Source organism: Paroedura picta, chromosome 9 (assembly GCF_049243985.1).
Source record: "Paroedura picta isolate Pp20150507F chromosome 9, Ppicta_v3.0, whole genome shotgun sequence".
In the NCBI taxonomy this organism is placed as follows: domain Eukaryota; kingdom Metazoa; phylum Chordata; class Lepidosauria; order Squamata; family Gekkonidae; genus Paroedura; species Paroedura picta.
In genome coordinates this window covers 23322271-23343761 of record NC_135377.1, presented here as the reverse complement: position 1 = coordinate 23343761, position 21491 = coordinate 23322271, and the positions used below count along the sequence as shown (strand labels likewise).

At 43.2% G+C, this 21491-nt stretch overlaps 1 protein-coding gene across 6 annotated transcripts in view; it reads right to left on the bottom strand.

Moving 5' to 3' along the window:
* Positions 1-17016: 17016 nt before the first annotated feature.
* TRIQK (triple QxxK/R motif containing) overlaps positions 17017-21491 on the bottom strand; it is a 46822-nt gene continuing 42347 nt past the window's right edge. For all 6 annotated transcript variants that reach the window (XM_077351922.1, XM_077351920.1, XM_077351921.1 and 3 more), the window contains one exon: positions 17017-19947. In XM_077351922.1, the coding sequence (XP_077208037.1) occupies positions 19834-19947 (114 nt within the window). In that variant the 3' untranslated portion in view covers positions 17017-19833. The remainder of the gene's footprint in view (positions 19948-21491) is intronic.

Here is a 21491-nt window from a genome sequence, read left to right as displayed (position 1 = left end):
TGGGAGTTCAGCCCCCCAAAATCACATAGGATTGGAGCCCAAGATTATTTCCTGGTAAAAAGAGTTCTGCTTTTCCCTTCTTTCAATATATACCATAATCATTATTTATTATCATTCTCTCACCTTTCAGATTTAGTTGTCACCTAAATCCTAAAGTGCCATAGTCAGCTGGTACTTCAATTAACACCTTATTAACTTCCAGTGGCTCAGCTGGGAGCACCGGACTTTCACTATTATTTGCTAATTCCAAATTTTACATTACGTCATTTTTTTCAAATGGCACCTTCCTCACACTGAGCCATTTGGCAAGTTCTGCACATCTAGTCTCTACCTGTAATCTTGCAGTTCCTGTATGGAAGAAGGCAGTTTAAACATTTCCATTGCCCATGAGGAACATAATTTTACTAAAATGCTTGTACAGGGGACAAGCCACCGTCACCTATAAATGGACAGGCTGTTACGAGTACCATATAGCATTTAATTTTAGAATTGATTTATCTGATGACATTCTGGAATGTGTCTCACTCATTATCATACAGGTGTTTTGCCTGCTCTTGGTATTCATAATAGTAGTTTACAATTGCTTTTCCTTCCTCTCCCCTCAACAGACACCCTATGAGGTAGGTGGAGCTGAGAGAGAGCTCTAAGAGAACTGTTCCGTGATAACAGCCCAAAGAGAACTGTGAGTAGCCCAAGGTCACTGAGCTGACTGCATGTGAAGGTGCAGGAAATCAAACCCAGCTCTCCAAATTAGAGTCCACTCTATACCATGCTGGGACGCAAAATGCCATTTTTTTACTGCCCTAAATACCATATTACAATCTGGAAACATTTATACTAAAGCTGAATATCCTTGAACAAATAACAGTACACTCCATTCTGGGATGGTTGTCCTCTTCCACCAAGCATGCAGTTTCTGGAGCAATGCACATGGAGTGGTGATGAAGGTAGAGGACACCGGCCTAGATAGCCAAATCAACCTTGGCTATCAGTGGGATGAGCGATGTCAAAGCCAGATTGCCCTCCCAATCCTATAGTAAAGCTCTTCATTAATAACAAAAGTATTTCACAGTAATGCCCTGCTTTGAGATTGCATGGTCAGATAATATTCATCATATAAGGCAGTCAGCTGCTGCTGATGCATGCTTAAAATTCAATAATTAGGGTTGCTAAGAATTTCTCGCTGAAAGTGAGTCATGATTCCCATGTATGACTGTCATGATCAGCAATGGTCCAGTGGTTCAGCACTGCCAAACTGCCCATGGTTCAGCACAGTCATGAGCCTGCCAAATAGGTTTGTATCAAGTATTTTTTTTAAAATGTGCATGTGTGAGAATTCTGCCTATCCAAATAGATCAACAGCCATTAATGTCACTGAGGACTAGTTAAACAAACACTGGATGGCAGAAGTGTTTTTTCCTGTAATCACCATGTTTATTTATGACTTGGATCTTTAATTAAAGCATCTCATGTAGGAACTGGTGAGAAAAACTGGGACTGGTAGAGTGTGCCAGACAGCATAGACCAGGGGTAGTCAAACTGCGGCCCTCCAGATGTCTCATGGGAATTGTAGTCCAAGGACATCTGGAGGGCCGCAGTTTGACTACCCCTGGCATAGACAATACTGAGCTACCAATGGCTCAATTCAATATAAGACAGCTCCAAATGTTCACAGCAGGAAAGCACTAGCAAAATATGAGTCTCTGAATCAAGAGAGAAGAATTAGAGCTTCACTTCCTTTTGACAAAAAAACTTACACTTCTGGCCACACCCGGACTTAAACAGAAAGAGAAGCTCAATCCAAATTTTCTTTAGCTGGCAGACCTGTTACAAAGATTCTCCTGTCCTCAGGGCCACTAACAGAGGGGGATTGTGAGGATCAAAATCCGGGGGGAGGGGAGTCAGCTAGAGAGCCCATCATGCTGCATCCAAGGGAACATCTTTCCATGCATTTGTAGCGTAGTTCTGGTGGCAACCACAAGGAGTGCAGAGAAATCTGGACACAGCAAAAAGCACCTGCTAGACTTCTCTTTCTCCATAATGGTTAAACATCTCTTTCTCCAAGTCCAAAGCAAAGCTGCCTAACAAATCATGCTAAACCCATCAACTAATCCAGAGAGCCAGTTTGGTGTAGTGGTTAGGAGTGCGGACTTCTAATCTGGCATGCCGGGTTCGATTCTGCGCTCCCCCACATGCAGCCAGCTGGGTGACCTTGGGCTCGCCATGGCACTGATAAAACTGTTCTGACTGAGCAGTGATATCAGGGCTCTCTCAGCCTCACCCACCCCACAGGGTGTCTGTTGTGGGGAGAGGAATGGGAAGGCGACTGTAAGCCGCTTTGAGCCTCCTTCGGGTAGGGAAAAGTGGCATATAAGAACCAACTCTTCTTCTTCTTCTTCTTCTTCTTCTTCTTCTTCTTCTTCTTCTTCAATGGAGCAAGACAAGCAACCCTGGCATATAGTCTGCTAACCAAGGTCATTTTTCTTTGGTAATCTAGCCTTTCTGTCTTCCTTCCCTTGTATCTCGCTTGGACTGGTCTTGCAAAGCAGTAGTTAGGATGTTGTAGCAAGATAAAACAACCTTGCCCTGTCTTTTCCTTAATTTCTCTCCCTCTTTTCCACACTGTTCCCATTCATTTCAATCATTTCTATTTCTCCCCATCTAATCTTTCCAAGCATCCTCCTCATTTATTTTTGCTTCTTGGTCTCAAGACCTTCTTATCCCTATCCTGCTTGGTGACAGAATTTACTTAAAAATAGTATTGCAGCAAACTATTGTTAATATAATGAGCGGAAATGAAGGGGAAGTTAATATTCCCCCTGATCTAACAAAGTAATTAAAAGATGTTTCTCCTCTCCTCCATCCTTTACATACACAGTAATAGAACATCACTCTGTTTTAGTGGTCATTATTGAGGGACAGAAGCTACAACTGCCAATTCAGGTACTGGATTGTTAATCTTTGGCTACTTTGCTATATGACAAATGATGTAATTTTCTTTATACCATTAAAGTTGGATTTACAACAAATACCATATCCAGTCTTTCTCCCCAATGGGGAACCAAAGCTGCATAGAATCATAGAATCATAGAATCATAGAGTTGGAAGGGGCCATACAGGCCATCTAGTCCAACCCCCTGCTCAACGCAGGATTAGCCCTAAGCATCCTAAAGCATCCAAGAGAAGTATTCTCCTGTCCTCCATTTTATCCTCACAACAGACTTGTGAGGTAGATCTGGCTGAGATTGTGTCCCTCAGCAACTTTCCATGGTGGGTTGGGAATCATTGCTTACAAGCTTTCTTGTTACATGTTGTCTGTTGTAAAGGTGATCCGGTTCAGGGTGTTCCGGTCCCTTTCAGTTTTGGCACTGTAGCTTAGTGGCCAATTTCTAATCACGTAGCATTATATTCTGAGTTATGCCTGCCACGGAGACCCTTAGCTTCAGTGGCAAATAGCATGGCGTGGGGGCACTTAGGGTCACCTGAGCCAGTATTTTCCCACACCTTTCAGTTTTGGCCGTGGAGCTCCCACAGTCATCCTGAAGTGGGTGGCCAGATTTAAATCTCCTAACTTTATTCTCTGATGAGATATTCGTACCAGTGTGGTATAGTGGTTAAAGTGTCAGGCTATCATATGGGAAGCCCAATTTCAAATCCCCATTCTGCCAGGGAAGCTTGCTGGGCAACCTTGGGCCACTCACACACTTTCAGCCTAGCCTACCTCACAGAGTTGTTGTGAAGATTAAATGGAGAACAGGAGGTGGGTGTAAGCAACTTTGGGTCCCATTGGGGAGGAAAGTGAAGTATAAAGTAAATAAATAAAATGTGGACAGAAAGGCCAATTATTTTATTAGAATTAGAGTGTATTTATTAGAATTATTAGAGCCCTCAGGGAATGGTGGCATCTCAATTGAAAAACAAACAAACACACACACACAAACATACATACTATAGATTCACGATAACAGCCAGCCACGTGGTTTGTTCATTTTATTATGATTTTTGGTTTGGATCAGGGTCATAATGGGGAGAGGCAGATGGAATCTGTCGGAGGGCACATGGCGGTTCTTACCTGTCCTCCCTACATTCAGTAAAAGAGCCAGTTTGGTGCAGTGGCTAGGAGCGCAGACTTCTAATCTGGTGAGCTGGGTTTGATTCTGCACTCCCCCACATGCAGCCAGCTAGGTGACCTTGGGATCGCTGTTCTGACCGAGCAGTGATATCAGGGCTCTCTCAACCTCACCCTCCTGACAGGGTATCTGTTGTGGGGAGAGGAAAAGGAAGGTGATTGTAAGCCACTTTGAGACTCCTTTGGGTAGAGAAAAGCGGCATATAAGAACCAGCTCTTCTTCTTCTAATACAGAAGCCAGGAAAGAAACAGAACTGCAGCAAACCTAACTTCAGGGAGTATTAGGTCTTTGCAGGGTTGTCATATTCCACAGGAAATCTGGAAAAAATATGGCCAGAGAATTAGAATACTGGGCTTAGCACCCAGGTTCTGAGACGGCTGCTGTTCCTTTAAGTCAGGGGTAGTCAAACTGCGGCCCTCCAGATGTCCATGGCCTACAATTCCCAGGAGCCCCTGCCAGCGAATGCTGGCAGGGGCTCCTGGGAATTGTAGTCCATGGACATCTGGAGGGCCGCAGTTTGACTACCCCTGCTTTAAGTTGTATATAGAACAAGCTTTTGTTTTCTCAACAGAGCATTAGAACTTAACCATCCTAAGGACGCAAAAGGGGCCAAGGAACCAAAGGAAAGAGGTTAGAACTTTGCACATTAATTTGAGCCAGTCCTTGGCGGCAGTTTAATTGGATAGTCCCTCTTCAGCTTTTGTCACACAACAAACATTTCACAGTGTCAAGTGAACCAAGAGTACGCGTTAAGAAACATCTGGGCTGATTATAATTCACTCCCTTTCTCCACCAGCGTAATTTATTCACCTCATGGTCAGGTTAAAAAATAATAATAATAAAAATAAGAGGGCAGCTGCTCTCGGCTAAAAATGCACAACAGCAAAGAACCCCCTGAGGAGAAGTTCTGACACTGAGGACTTTCCCCTCATTGACAGCACGGTGCAGCTTGTCTGCTCGGCTGCTGCTCCCAGGAAGAGAAATGGCAAAAGTTCAGCCCGTTAAAGGGGTGATTGATGGGTGCTGTCAATCCCTACCTGTCAGTTTGCTGTAATGGCAGGAATGAGCCGCTCCCTTGGGACTGAGGTCTTCACAACACAGCCATGATCCCTTTCTGTGGCACTGGAATGTCCTCGTGCTGCCTCCTCCCCTCGCCCTCCCCAGCAAGTGGCAATCTGCTCCACAAGCTTCTGTCTTCAACAGCAGAGGCCTTTTATTTTAAAGAGGCCTTCTCTCGCAGTAGTACAGCATACTAAAATCAATGCTCTTCCTGTGGAATTCGCTGTCACAAGAAGTAAACCCTCAATAGAAAATAGAGATAGCTATGGCTGTTACCTGTGATATCTAGAGGGACCAGTACATTTCAGCATCAGTGTATCTCTTGCTATAGATATGGAGGGCAAATAAGTGTGATTGCCTTCTGAACCTGGTCTCGGTGACTCCCCCTCCCTGTTACCTATGAAGGTGCATAGCATCGCAGCTGGCCCATTAACTTCCAGATCTTCTGCCTATGTATGGGTCAGCACTCCAAAAAAGAATGAGGGCGAAAATAGTTCTGAAAAGGGAGAACCCGCTAGCTGTTAGGCTATGGCTGGGGTTGCCAGCTCTGGGTTGGGAAAAACTTGGGGACTTTGGGGGTACAGCCTGCGGAGGGCAGGGTATGGGAAGGGGAAAGGAGAGGAGGGACATACAGTCCACCTTCTAGCAGCCATTTTCTCCAGAGGAACTGGTCCCTGTTGCCTGGAGATGAGCTATAATTCCTGGACATCCCCAAATCTCACCTGGAGGCTGGCATCCCTAGCTAGGGGAGAAGAGTCCAGTACAGGATAGGAGACAGAAAACCAACTGCAAGGGGTTTTGGGGAGGTTCACTGATTTCAGCAAAAGTAGGGAAGTTTCACTGATGGAAGGAAGGGGATGTCCACTCCAGAATCATCCCCCTTCTCAGGTTTAAATTGGCCATGGCAGTAGGATTCCAGGTGGGACCTGTAGATTTCCCAGAATTATCACTGAACTCCACACTAGAGATATCATTTCTGCTGAGAAAACGGATGCCTTGGAGGATGGAATCCATAGCATTGCTGCACTCAGGCCCCTCCCTTCCCCAAACTCCACCCTTTCCATTCTCCACCCTCCTTGAATCTCCAGGAACTTTCCAGCCTAAAATTGTCAATCCTTTTTGACAGGCCCACAGCCTGCCTGGTCCAGGGAGAGTCTTCTGGGCAAACCCCTTGTAACCAGCCCAGTCTTTCTCACGTAAGGACACCCAGTGGAAAAGTCATGGGTACGTAACAGAGCAATGTCCCTGCTTGCTGGACTGGGCCTCAAAGTCAGTCACACTAAGTTTCCCACAGCTGGCCTGTGCTTCCACTGACTATCATCTCACCTGGCTCTCCGAGCTGCTGAGTCCCTGCAACCCCTGACATCTTCATGTCCTGCTTGTAAGCTTCCTGGAAGAATGTAGATGACTAGAAGGAAGGGCTTCTTTTTCAGACCCTGCCTCCCTGACAAGCATGGGGCAAAACCCATTCTGCAGATGTCCTCCTTACTCCAGAGGAGAATGACCCCTCATGGTAAGTGTCCACTGGTTGGTTTTGTCCATAGGATGGTGGGTGAAGTGTGTTGGGATATGCAAAATTTGCAGTGTGCATAACTGAGCAGAATATCAAGTGGGCATCAGAGGAGATGGATATTTAGCATAGAAAAGAGAAACTTCCTGATGATTTTTAAATTATCACCTCCAGTATCTTCCCTGACAAGAGACTTCCTGCTTGTTTGAACACACTTCCTCCCTGCTTGCCTGCAGAACAGCTGAACAGAAGAAATACTGCAGCTAGAACAATATGTTCTACCTTAAAGGTAAAGGTATCCCCTGTGCAAGCACCGGGTCATGTCTGACCCTTGGGGTGACGCCCTCTAGCGTTTTCATGGCAGACTCAATACGGGGTGGTTTGCCATTCCCTTCTCCAGTCATTACCGTTTACCCCCCAGCAAGCTGGGTACTCATTTGACTGACCTCGGAAGGATGGAAGGCTGAGTCAACCTTGAGCCGGCTGCTGGGATTGAACTCCCAGCCTCATGGGCAGACGGCTTCAGGCAGCATTTCTGCTGCTTTACCACCCTGCGCCACAAGAGGCTCTTTGTTCTACCTTACTCTTCATAAATAAAACAATTTTATTCTTTAAGCAGCCTGGTGCTCTTCTGTCTCTACATGTTGAAACTCTGCAAACAAAGTGAACCTGATCCATCAGGGCTGTTCTTGTGGACTCTGTTCCCACAGCCGCCTTTTAATAAGTTGGACCAAGTCAGTAGTTTCAGGGAGAAGAGTTAGCTCTGCAAAGGATTAAGAGCTCCAGAAGCTTGAGATGTTCACAGTTCAGGCCAGGCAATTATTTGTATTCCTGTATTAAGTTTATATCTGGCTTTTTAGATGGAAGGCAATTCGAAGAATAAAATGATAAACCAAATAAAATACTGTTCATTCCAATGTGCACCTACCAGCAAGAATGAGCTTTAAATAACCATCCTTCTTGCATTAGCTGGAATCACAATTCCAATTGTCCAGTCTCCAAAGAAATTTCTGCACATCTGGATTCTCACACCTTATAAAAGGAGCGTTTAGTTTTGAAAGATACAAATAAGTCTTGCATTAAAGTGATTCCACAGCCTCCTAAGTTAATTAAATGCTAATTTTCAGTGAGGTGACAACAATGGCAGGGACCTGTTATCAGCATGGTAGCTGATGCCAGCAACCAATGAGAGAGCTGGTGCTATTATTAAACCTCATTCCTACATTAATTAATTACCTTCACAGCTGCATTATTCAGAAGCGGGACAGCAGTATGGATTGTAGTTAAAGAGGGGGAAATACACAGTATTAGCAGTCACTTTGTGATACTTATTGTTTCTCTGACCTTGTTGTTCTCAAAACCTCTTGTGTGTTTGCATTCCTGTAGAGCTACTTTAGAAAGGAACCATCCAGGGAAAACTCTCCTAAGTATAGGCTTCCTCTGGCTAAAGCCATTTCCGCAACTTAAGAACAGGGTACATGAGTGGAATGTTGATTATGGGTATGTCCCTCAAATGTATGTCAATAGAGAAAATGACCTAGAAGGGACTAGGTTGGAACCGATCAGGCCAGTTTTGATCCCTTGTGGTGTTCTTGTCATGGGTTTGGGTTGGCCTCGCTTCTGTCACTGCTATCTTTTACGACATTTTATGCCATTTCTACACACATCCCATTTCAAAGCCATTTGTGCAATTTTATGCCATTTACCTGCAATTAATAAACCACTGACAACATTGGGCATGTATCGCTTTTCTAAAAATGTGGAGAAATCAGCAGAAGGAAATTGAAACAGGTGTGAAAATAAAGATTCAAGTTTATTTCTCATCAGGGGCCCATTACACACAAACATCTTACTGCAGATTTATAGAGCAGTAAGCCTTTAATCTTGACTTCAGATTCTGTGCCCACCTTATACACCATTCTTTTCTTGCGTATTTATTCTGCAGCTACAATTTTTAATAATGCACTTTTCAAAATCTGGGTAGATTATCACTTGTGGGGATTGGTGTCCAAAATTATTTTTAAAAGGAATTATGCAATTGCCTCATTGTAGACAAGCAGTAGTATCCAGCAAGTGCTTTGCATTTACATTCTCATGGTTCAGGATTTGTGATGTTCATGTTAGCACTAGTTCATTGAATGAAAGAGAACAGAAAGGATCCCTAAAGCAGTGAAATTGGCCTTGATCAGGGCTTTTTGAGCACTGTCCCCAGCCTGGTGGGACACACTGCCAAAAGAGAGCACGGGCCCTGTTGGACCTTAACCAGTTCTACTCGGACTTTAAGACAAAACTGTTCCACCAGGCCTATTGTCAGGGCTTGGAGAGACCATCAAGAAATGCTGGTCTCGCTCCAAGAACTCCAAATCCCTCTCCCTGTCAGTCTGTCTAACTAGCTGGGGGTAACATAGATGATAAAGAGTTTGTAATTTTATCTAATTGTTGTTTTAACCATGTTGTCACCCACCCTGAGGAAGGATGGGTTATAAGAATAAAGATTTATTTATTTTATTATTGCCATATAGGATCTCAATTGTTCATTTAATTTCTTCCACTATGAGGAAAACATTTTGCTATAAGGACTACAGTTACAAGGACATGCTTTTAGTATTCTAAGCCTTGTGATTTTGTCTTTATTTTTGTTGGATACTCTGACAGCTGAAATCCTGGGGGTGGGGGTGGAAACTATGAACACAGGGACCACAAAGGCAAAAGATACAGGCTGTGACATTTCTAAGTAAAATGCCAGTGTTTACAAGATAAGAACAGTGATCATTCACAAGAGAAATAACTGGTGGTAACACAATTTTTCTAGCTTTGCTAGGCCAGTTTTCCTCCTGTAATTTGAGAGGAAACCATTATCCTGATTGAGGCCTGTGTGAGTAGAAACAAGCTTCCTATCTTAAATGCTAGTTCACCATGCTGGAGTCTCCCTTTGAAGTACCTTGGAAGAACAATTGTGACCTTCAAGTTACCTGGGAGACAGCAATGCTGTTTGACTGTTGCCGTTTTTATACCCATTTTTTTCATAGAGATTGACCTATCGTTCCTAAGTACAGAGCACAAGGTCATCTTTTGCAGGTGATGGCATCTGTCACATTAGAGGTGTTATTGTAAGGGTTTTTCCAAAGAATTCACTGTATCTAAATCACTGTATATTTTGTAAGCTGTTATTTTCTTCATTGCTAATCCAATATAGATCTTTAATGCAGAAGGGCCGGGCCATTCTGCACAAGTTTTATTTAGCGGTTGCTTTACCTTTCGTGGGTGCTTTAAAAAAAATTTTTTTGCACAAAGTCGTGCACAATCCACCAACTTCTTGCCAAGCTCCCACTACATCGTCCCATTTGTAGCAGGAGCTGGGAAATCCAGAAAAGTGGATTACCCCCCCAAAAAAGCATGTGCTTGCTGCGAGCAAGAAGCAGCACACATGCCAAACACATGTGCGTTCTAAAAATAGCGCTAGTTGTCCTCCAGCTCACCACAACTTCGGCCTCGCCTCCTTCCCTACTTCCGGGAGACGGGACTGCCTGATGACAAGATGCATGGAGCAACATGGAGGCATTTATGCAGCTTGCCCTGCCCACTACCCCTTTCATAGTGGCTGAAAGCATTCCCCTCCAAATGTCCTGTGCTTGAACTGTGTTTAGAATTTTTTTTTCCTTTTACACATGTATAAACGCGTACGCACAGGCACGATCACTAGCATATATAGGGCTTGAAGAGCCCTGTGCACATTTGAATTCTCGCTTACGTGTTTATACATATACATTTATTTTTTCAAAAAATAAAGGAAAGGGTTAAGTTGGAGGCCCCAGGACATCATGACATTTGATTGGTTTGCCAGCCTGATAGACAGAGCAAGGCAGGATGAATCTCTGCACAAAACAGGCACCCTGCTGTCCCCACCGGCCCAATCGGAAGCTGAAGACTAGCGGGGGGGGGGGGGAGGCAAAACAAAAGTAGGACGCCTTTTTTTTTAGTGCTATCCCATTCAGTGGGAATCACGCAAGATGGAGCTGGGTGCGGAATTGCCCTCAATTTTACTACTGTCAACTTTGCTCAGAAATGGCTAAGACTGCTGATCTGAAACTGGAGTTTGCCTAAGCACAGAGGATGCTTACTAGATGCTGCTAACTTGAAGCTGATGGCCAGTAAGTTCAGGACAGACAAAACGAAATACTTCTTTCAAAGAGAGTCAGTAAAATGTGGAATTCTCTGCCAGAGGATGTAGAAGAAGAAGAGTTGGTTCTTATATGCCGCTTTTCTCTACCCGGAGGAGGCTCAAAGCAGTTTACAGTCACCTTCCCTTTCCTCTTCCCACAACAGACACCCTGTGAGGTGGGTGAGGCTGAGAGAGCCCTGATATCACTGCTCGGTCAGAACATCTTTATCAATGCCGTGGCAACTCCAAGGTCACCAGCTGGCTGCATGTGAGAGAGCGGGGAATCAAACCTGCTCACCAGATTAGAAGCTGCACTCTTAACCACTACCTCTTGCTTGGTGCCGACAGGACTAAGCAACTTTAAAGGGTTCAGGGAGGGTAAGTAAATTCAGGGAGGGTAAGTAAATCAATGGCTACTAGCCATGGTGACTGAGGGGAGCCTCTACATTCAGAAGCACTAAATCTCTGAATTCCAGCGGCAGGAGGCAACATCAGAGGAAGGCCTTGGCCTCTATGCCCTGTTGTTGACCACCAGAGGAACTGGTTGGTCATTGTGTGAGACAGACCATTGGTCTGATCTGGCAGGGTTGTTCTTATGTTCTTATGTTTTATTTTCTAATGAATGAGTTATGCAGCTATCTTGCCAGAACTGGTTTGTTTTGCTGTTGTTAATTTGTAATCTAGATTCACAAATAGCTGGTCTGAAACCAGTCTCTACCATTCCAAACTAAACAGAGTTACACCTTTCTAAGCCCATGCACTGTAGAATATTTAGAAGGCTGTAACTTTCTGTAGGATTGTAGCTTTCATTCGATAGTGTTTGTTGAAAGTAAAATCATTGGTTCTTGATGAAGGTCACAACATAGTATATCTGAAATGTTGGGTGCCTGTAAAGCAGGGAAAAACCATGTACTCTGAGACAGCAGAGATCTGGCAATACACCTCCAAGCATGAAGTGCTTCACTTCAAGCCGAGCATCACACCCCAGCATTTTTTATCATGTTAGGGAAGACTACCGAGCACACCACTTTCAGGACTTAAAGTTTATTGGGTGCCTTTCCCTGTAATACCCATGGAAGTATGTACATTCAATAGGAATTAGATCCCACCTCCACCCCCTGCATCCTTTGCATGATTCATGCCTTTTGAAAAGTAGTTCTGGCTTGCTCTCAGGAATCAGAAAGAGTTTTTCAGCATTGACATTGTGCACCTGGTTTTGACTGTCATGTTTAGTTAAAGAGGTTTAGTTTCCAGCTAGGGCCTTTTTGTAACTATTATCTTAGCAATACAAGTCTAGTCATAATAAGCAACAGGTTTGGCACACCTGTAACCATTTCCTCCGAGTCTTCTGCACAGCAGATGTAATGATGTTCTACAAATGCATTCAAAAACCTGCCAGGATAATAAAGCTGTAATGTGAAATTCATGCTTGACACTGTTTTTTTTTTTTTAACAAGCCCACATGTTTATTGAATTCACATAAATATCTTCAAAGGCCTCATCTTACAACCTGCATGTTGCAAGCCCATGTTAAAATGCAACACAGGTAACGGAGAGCAAAATCATTCACAAGGAGCAGTGAGTAGATTGGTACCCATCCGGTACAATCTCTGTATGCTCATTTGCTCTGCCATAGCAGGATGGCATTTCTGTATGATCTAATCTGCTACCTAGACCGCAGGATGGTAATTCGCAGTCATGCAGTGCCTTGTCTTTTGACATACTTTGGAAACTTAGAGAAATGTCGTGGAATATTTCTTTTATTTTGGAATTAAGCTGCATCTGCAATATCAGGGGGTCCGTGGGTATTATGCAGGGGTCACCGTGAAATTGGGGTCACCGTGGGTGAGCAGGTAGTTGTGAGCTCCTGCTTTATGCAGTGGGTTGGACTAGATGACCCTGGAGGTTCCTTCCAACTCTATGATTCTATAGGTATGCTTCTAAAAAGAGTTTACAGATATGCAGTGAGGCTGCAGGGATGAGTAATAGTTACATTTATTTCTTAAAGAGTTTTTCTTTACTGCACCAGAATTCATCAGGCTCAGTTTATTCGTGGCCATTTTCCCCCTACAAGTGGCCAAGAGTTCTGAAATGGTGTGTGTGTGTGTGTGTGTGTGCTTGCATGCTGCAACAGGAACAGGGCAAAGCAAACTTATGAGTCTCAGAAATGAACAGAAGAGGGGAAATCCATCGATCTCTAGTTCAGTTTGTATTTCAGACGTAGGTCTGACAGTGCGCAATCTGTGCTGCTTTGTTTTTAATTTGAACTAACCCTACCCAGGAAAATGGGATTCCTCAAAAATTGAATGCATTTATTTGTACTTGAAGATTCTCTTGTGGCGCACAGTGGTAAGGCAGCAGACATGCAGTCTGAAAGCTCTGCCCATGAGGCTGAGAGTTCGATCCCAGCAACCGGCTCAAGGTTGACTCAGTAAAATGAGTACCCAGCTTGCTGGGGAGTAAATGGTAATGATTGGGGAAGGGAATGGCAAACCACCCCATATTGAGTCTGCCAAGAAAACGCTAGAGGGCATCACCCCAAGGGTCAGACATGACCCGATGCTTGCACAGGGGATACCTTTACCTTTACCTTTATTTGTACTTGAGGGTCATCAGATTCCTTAACCTAGTGACACAATGGAATGAAATTCCCCCAGCCAACTTCAGCAGCAGCCATTTGCAAGATCAGCCTGCACTTTGCGGCAAAAAAGAAGCAAAATAGAAAGAACCGATAGTTGTGATACGCACCGGTATCTCTTAAGGATTTTGCCATTCAGATTTTGATAGATCCACCACCTGCAGATCAGGCAGGTTCTAGTACTGACTTGGAAAAAATGTAATCGTTGGATAGCTTCTTTATAAGGCATAACTATAAATCAAGGTTCAATTTATTCAGCCTTTTTAAAATGGCCAATTGGATACTGAAAGGTTTCATTCCCGCATTCCTATTACCTCTGTCGAAAGATATGCTGCCCTATCAGTGACGGGCCATTGAAGCAAACAGACATGGCCTCTTCATATCATTCTATGCTAAACCATATTCAGAACAGGGAAGCTGTTTTAGTATTCCCACTGTTACTTCAGCTCAGATATTCCCTTAATACAATACTACCTGTTGGTTTTGGGCTATATAGTAGCACATTCTAAAATGTTGCTACATGGAAGTCCTGAGTGGCCATTTTTGGTTCAGAAGGGGTGATGCCCATTTGCCTATTCATAAAATATGTTCATAGGGACCATTTTGAACATCTGCATAAAGTTCATGGAACTTTAATCAGTGAATCACTTGGTCCAGCAGCAGTGGTGATGGAGGGAGAGGAAGGCTGAGCAGGCCTGGCAATGGGGGGTAGAAGCTTCAGGAAGGTGAAGCAACCTGGCAGCAGAGGCCAAGAGTCACCCTGGACTTTGTGGGGTGGCTGGGAGCCGTGCCAGACTTTACAGGAGCAGCAATCGCAGGCAGGGTTAGAAAGCTGCTGCAGGTCTGGAGGTGGGAAGCTGCAGTGGACAGCAGTGGGTTGGGGAAGAATGGAGCTTGGTCTACTAAAGCCTTGTGAAAGTAAGACAGGTGGCAGCAACTGGCTCTGAGTGCATGAAATGAGACAGGTGGTAGCACCTGGAATGGGTAAAGCCCATGCAAGGCAGGTAGATGATGGCACCCAGCCCTACCCCGTGCAAGGCAATTCAGATTGTAATGCCCATCTTGGCTCGGCTGAGCCCTGAATGAGACAAGGCAAACGGCAGTGCCTGGCCCACGTGAGGTACAGCAGATGGAGACCCAGCTAAGCCTTGTATCACCCACCTGGGTTTGGCTGAGCCTCATACAAGTTGAGGCAGACAATGGTGCTTGCTCAGCCCTGCATAAGGCAGACAATGAGGGTGCCCAGCCATCCTGAGCCCAACTCGAGGCAAGGCACACAGTGGTGTCCATCTCAGCCTAGCTGAGCCCCAATGAAACAATGGAGGTGCTGAGTTGGCCTGTCCAAGCCCCTTGTGAAGCAAGGGTGGTATCCAGGCAGTCTGACCAAGCCACATAAAAGATGCGGGAGGCAATTTAGTAGGCTGCCTCCCCGCTTCCATCCCTGTTATTAAAAATACAGCCTTGGCCTAAATAACCCAGACTATGCTGATCTCATCATTTCTTGTAAGCTAAACAGGGCCAGCCCTTCTTAGTACTTGAATGAGAGGCCAGCGAAGAAACCCAGGATTGCTGCACAGAGGCAGGCAATGGCAAACTCCCTTTGTTTGTCTCTTGCCTTTGTTTGTCTCTTGCCTCTGGCAGGGTTGCCAGAGCTGTGACGTGACAGCAATTTCCACTAGGGATGTGCATTTAGATATTCCTAATTCTGCACACACTAAATAATGTGCTTTCAATACACTTTTCTGTTCTGCACAGAAAAATCCAGCTGCAAAAGCACACTGAAAGCGCATTATCCAGTGTGTGCGGAATGGGCTGGTCTGAAAATATATTATAAAAATACTTCATTGGTATTTCTGTTCAGGTTGAATCTCTAGGATTTATCTAGATCCCAAAAATTGTTTATTTTCTTTTTACTGCACACACCTACTTTCAACCATTAAAAAGAGGGGGAAACATGATTAAGAGGCAAGTCTTTTAGGGGGGGGGGATCACCCCCTCAGAGCTTAAGAAACCATTTCTCAGAGATGTATTTTCAAGCCCACCATTCTCGCAAAATATGCAATTTTTTATGGTTTTCTCTCAGGCTGTCATGTCAGAGGCTGTTATAAATGTGGACTCAGATGCCACCATTTTGTGCTCAAAGCCAGGCTGTTTGTAACAACTGTCTCAAGAGTTCTCACCGGCTTAATGAGCTGGTAGCTGCTTGTTCTGGAAAGGCAGGCAATCATATGTGTCTTTATCTGTTCATTAATCTTCACCATTCTCAAGCTGCTCTTCTCTGACAATTCTTTACCCCTGTGCCGCTTCATCTCTCCCTCACATGTGATAAATAAAAGGCAAGAATTCCAGGGCTCTTACATATATTGTTATTAAATGCTGGAAACAGTTTCTGAGAGGAGTTTACTCCATAATTGGATGTTGTCTCCTTTGCCCTATAGGATCACTATAGGAGACAAAATCTTAAAGACCAAAGCACACCTACCCACCCCAATCTATAGTCTTATAACTCAATCTAACAATCTAGTCCTCGCAGAAACATACTACAAAGCAAAGCAATGACACACTGCTTTAAGCACAGCTTTCAATTGCTTTTGTGTTGGCAATTAATAGATGGAAAGCAAAACCTACTAATATTTATATGTTTATCTATTGTAAGGCATGTGTGATGTGGCCAGGAGATCCGAGGATTGTCTGGCAAGGGGCTTTTGGAGGTGGTTTGCCATTGTCTGCCTCAACATCATGACTCCTAGTATTCCTTAGAACAGGGGTAGTCAAACTGCGGCCATCCAGATGTCCATGGACTACAATTCCCAGGAGCCCCTGCCAGCATTCGCTGTCAGGGGCTCCTGGGAATTGTAGTCCATAGACATCTGGAGGGCCGCAGTTTGACTACCCCTGCCTTAGAGGGTCTCCATCCAAATCCTTGGAGGTCTCCCATCCATATTCTATCCAGAGTCAGCCCTGCTTAGCTTCTGAGATCTGATGGGTCTTGTGAAACCACAAATGAATTAATCTTACTAACATGAAAAATCTTAACGTAATCTTACTGCAGAGTACATGGCAACTACAGGGGATGGGGGGTGCTCTGAGTTAAGATGATGGTACCTGCCCAGGGTTGCGGAGCTCCGCTCAAGGCAAGACATCCTCAGTAAAATGAAGCATGTAGTTCTGCTTTGGACACCAATGGAAGTTTACAGAGCTTTTGCTGTCTTCACGTGGTAGCCATTAATGCTTCCCCTCATACTCCAAAACATTGATTATCATAAAGGTGTTCATCATGCAAGCACCTCCACCCTCATGAATTTTAATTGAATGTATTTTAATTGAATATATATTTTATTTAATCAAAAGACAGTTGAATCAAAGCTATACAAATTCATCTTCAGTTTTATATAAACAGATCACTCCTCATACATTCACAAGGAGTGTTCTTATTCTACCATATGAAGGCAATCCTGTTTTTTTTTTCCCGTGGTATGCTCATTAATCTCTTGGGAGGAGAAAAAAGTACAGTTAATTTGGTAATTTTGAGTTTATTTGGTAAATTTCAGTTCAAAAATGACAATCAACAATCTAATACAAAAAAAAGCCTTTAAGTAACAGTAGCAGTTCCAGCTCCACAAATTTCAATCAATTGCCATATATTTTATCACAACTAATTCTTAATAAGCAAGCAGAGAGAAGAATTTCACTTATAAAATGTATGATTGCTTACTCTCTGAACTCGTCAGCATGGCATTATTTTCATTCTCGGAATGTTCTTTTGTGAGCCAACCCTTTGGTCTTGAACAACTTTGAATAGCTGGGGACAATTTATTTTACAGGAAGAATTAAAAACAAGCAGCATCAAATATATCCATAAAAGAGCATCACGTCCAAAATTCTTAACCAAGTCCCAAGATTTCAGTAAATCTCATGGGTTGGATCCTACCAACATTCTGCAGGCAGAAGTGTCTTTTTCCTCAACTTCGCCCATTGCCAGTATCCTTAAAAGCCATTGCTAGAATTTGGAATACACTCATGGGGGGGGGGGAAGCATACGTCAAGCAGATATTCCAATGGAACGTTCATTAGATTCATCATCAATTCTTTTGCCCAGGAGCTTGTATGAGTTCCCTGTTCAAATGAATGGAGGAAACGTGGCAGCAGTATCTGATGGAGCTCACCATCGGACCCATATAGTAAATTATCATGACAAAGTAAAATAACAGACATTCATCACAAATACTTTTATATTACATATCAACATGCATCCACTTTTGATTGAAACAGAGGGGGGTGGAAGGGGGGGATTCCTTTTGGAATACATATTTTGCTTATATTGCCATAATACTCCACCACTGAATCGGATGAATATGATGAAGCCAGGATACTACGCAGTTACTGGGACCATGTGCAATAAAAAACAGTGTTTATAACAGAGTGCTTGCTTCCTAAAACGGCTACCTGCAAAAGGATAGATCCAAATGGGTAGCCATGTCGGTCTGAAGTAACACAATAAAATCAGAGTCCAGGAGCACCTTTAAGACCAACAAGGATTTATTCAAACGTGAGCTTTTGGGTGAAAGCACTCTTCGTCAGACTGAGCTCACGCCTTGAATAAATCTTTGTTGTCTTAAAGGTGCTACTGGGCTCTGATTTTACCTGCAAAAGGTCTTTTTAAAGCCTCTGCAGTTTCCATATTGAAATCACAGGCACCAGCAATAGTATAATTAAAACAGAATTTCAACTTTATATTAATGAAGCAATGTGCTAATTAAAATCAACATGAACCGAACTTTCTATTGACGTTCATTCAGATAGCCCAGGAGGCAAGGAACTCTGCTTTAGAGGCTTATGTGAATGCTGGAGCTTCTGTCATCCAGGTGCCATTTCTGACAGAATACATGTGCCTGGAACAGTTGGCAATGAATGGAAAAGAGGATTGCGGATACATATTCACAAAGGAGCCAGGATGACACTGGGATAAACTTGTACCAAAAGGGGGTGGGGGAGAAGGATCTTCCTGAAGAGAATTTTACTGTGACTTTTGGTGGTAATTTCAAATTATTACAATGTGATTATTTGTGGATCTACAGTTCTGGTACGTTTTGACTGCTTGCTTTGATTCACAGATTCTGATCACAGTTGACTCTAAATGGCGTGCATATTCTCTCTTTCTCTGTGTGTATTCATATGTATATGTATATAGACACATACACATGCAGAGAGAGAGCATATGTATACTATTCTACACATATTCTGTATAGATTTAATATACACACTCCAGAGAGAGAGAGAGAGAGAGAGAGAGAGAGAGAGAGAGAGAGAGAAGAGATTCTTTCTCTGGTTCTGGCCTTTTACAGTGATATGCAACCAGGAACAATTCAGTATCAGGAAAGAAATCCAACCCTAGCAGTTATCTGCCTCTTTTATCCGCCTCTGTGGGGGTGGGGTGTTTGATTATTTTCCCATATTCTTTCCTAATGGAAGCTTGATGTGGCAAACTCAGTGGGGGTCTATGCACATTGTTTGTTGAAAACTATACTGCTATCTTGGTTGATGCCAGCATACACATCAGCACAAACTAGTGTCTCCTTGCTAGTCAGCATCCTACTGATGCTTTGAACTCTTGAGTCTCGGCACTTGGTGCTCATACTTTTCCACAAAGACCAATGGCTACATCTTGAGCATGCTTCACTCTCTCCACTGCAATCAACAAGACTTAACCCCTGTTTAGGACTGCACTGCAGAGCATCCAACTTGGCTGCATCACATCCAATATTTTATAGCTGCACTGCTATGAAAGAAAAATGCGGGGCTACATGCAAATTTTGCTCTAGCCACAAACAAGACTAAGTTTAATTGGGACTTCAGAAATGTTTATAATGGGATCATGCCCATTGATAGCATTTTAAACTGTAATTTAACCCCGCCCCCTTGGGTTGGCATATATTTTGCAATTTTGGGATGTTGCAGTTTTTAAAAATTATTTTTCCTTTAAAGATCCATTTAATTCACAGATGATTCCAGAGGAGTCAAGTTCTTCAAAACAGCAGTCATAATAAATGAAGCAAATTGTCTTATGAAACAGGACATTTGTTGTCGTGAGAAACAAATATTAGAAGAGGCGCTGTCAGCTGATCCAGGCAGAAGAAGCTTGCTGTGCGTGATTCTTTGTAAAACACTTTAAGGTTGACTGAGCTATTATCATGAGTAGTATTGGCCTCTGAACTGCTGAAACTAGTTGGAGTTATGTCCACCTCAGCGGAGAGACAGTTTGTTTGCAATCTGAAGTGATCAAGATGATGCTTTTTCAGAAGAGAGTTGGGGGGGAGGAGGGGAAATACATCTGCTAGTTTTCGTCTTGCTCCAGATCAAGGTCGACCTCTTCAGATAGTTTCAGATAAAAGAAAGCATAGCAAGCCAACAGAAAGACCAATATAGCCACAAGGACGAGGCTGACTTCCTGTAAGAATAAATTTAAAAAGTTAGATATAGCTGACTTTTCAGAAGCATAACATTTTTTTTCCTGTGCAGGACCACACAATTCTAAAACTTGCCCTTTCTAAGATAATGGCTTATATCTACATCTATCCTTTTGCACTTGTGCTCCTTCACTGGGGATTGGGGGAGATAATTAACCACTACACACATCCCAAGAATGGATTTTGGGGGAAGAGGGTGCAACAAGAAGGGGAACGCAACAAAGCCATGTTCAGCTTGCCATGCTAGGTGTCAAGCAGGAATCAAAGTCCTTGAGGGACCCATGGATCGTGTCGCTTGGAATGGACTGCTGAAGGATCCTAGCAAAGGCAGCATTGCGTGCATTGCTTTAGCCTCCCTACACAATCAGCCGGTGTTCACTAAGCTTTTAAAAAGCTATTTCGAGCGAGAAGCCACTTTAGCTACACAGTTTTATGCAATGTTAGAAGGCGGTGACCTGGCATGAACCTGGTTGACCCTAAAGTTGAAGTGCATAAATGAGTCCCTTTGGATTTGGAAGAAGATCCTCTTCTGTTGAATAGCATGGATTAAGAATTCTGTCATGTGCATGCGTGCGTACCCACTGTAGAACCTGCACCTATTTGACTGCTTCCAAACGATTTAATGATTTTTTCACAAGGCGTGTCAATTCTCTCTGCCTAAGTGCTTATGCACTTACTCAAGTCAGAAAGACAAAAGTGTCGTTCCCAGACACTGAAAGAGTTAACATTCTTCTACTGAGTTGCTAAAAAAAAAAAAAAAAAACAGACATCTCTACAATAAAGCAAGGTTCTTTTGAGCGTGCTCTTATTTACATTTACATGAATGTGTAAAGTTATCAGCATTTTAGATCCATCATGCGGTACCACCTAATGCACATCTCAGCTATTATGACTTCTTTGGGCTACAGGTGATGGCAGGTAGCACCAATTTACATTTTCACACTAATCATCTGAACTTGCAGTTTCTTTCTTCACAATCTTAATTTGGAAAGGCAAGAAACATATACAAAAGATATCTTAAGCCTCTTTCTGCTTTTTTTTCTAAGGGGAAAACAAGAATGTGCAACCGCAAGTCTTCTGTCCATGAAAAGGCAATGGCAGCAGAGGATGGGATTAATTTATTTTCTTTTATCTTCAGCAGTGCTCCCTTACCCATCTGGGCATCTAGCAACTCATCTTAAGAGGATGATGCAGTTTCTTTACATAAAAAAGTTAAACATGCTCAAATATACGGAAAATACATGTATTTATTACAAAATAATTAAAAACAATTTTAGGCTCAAATGATAGCCTTACAAAGTAAAATTATTCGATAATATCAAATAAGGACCATATGAGACCCTGACCAAACACATATATGGCTGAAATTGCTTTTAGAAAGACACAGAATAGTTCCTCATCTCCATCTCATCTAGTTTGGCTCTGCGACTATGAAAATTGCTGCCCATTATGTCCATATATAGCTGATTCAGTTCTTGTGTTTTCCCATGAGAGCAACTGCTTGAGAATAGTTGACACTCCTTGC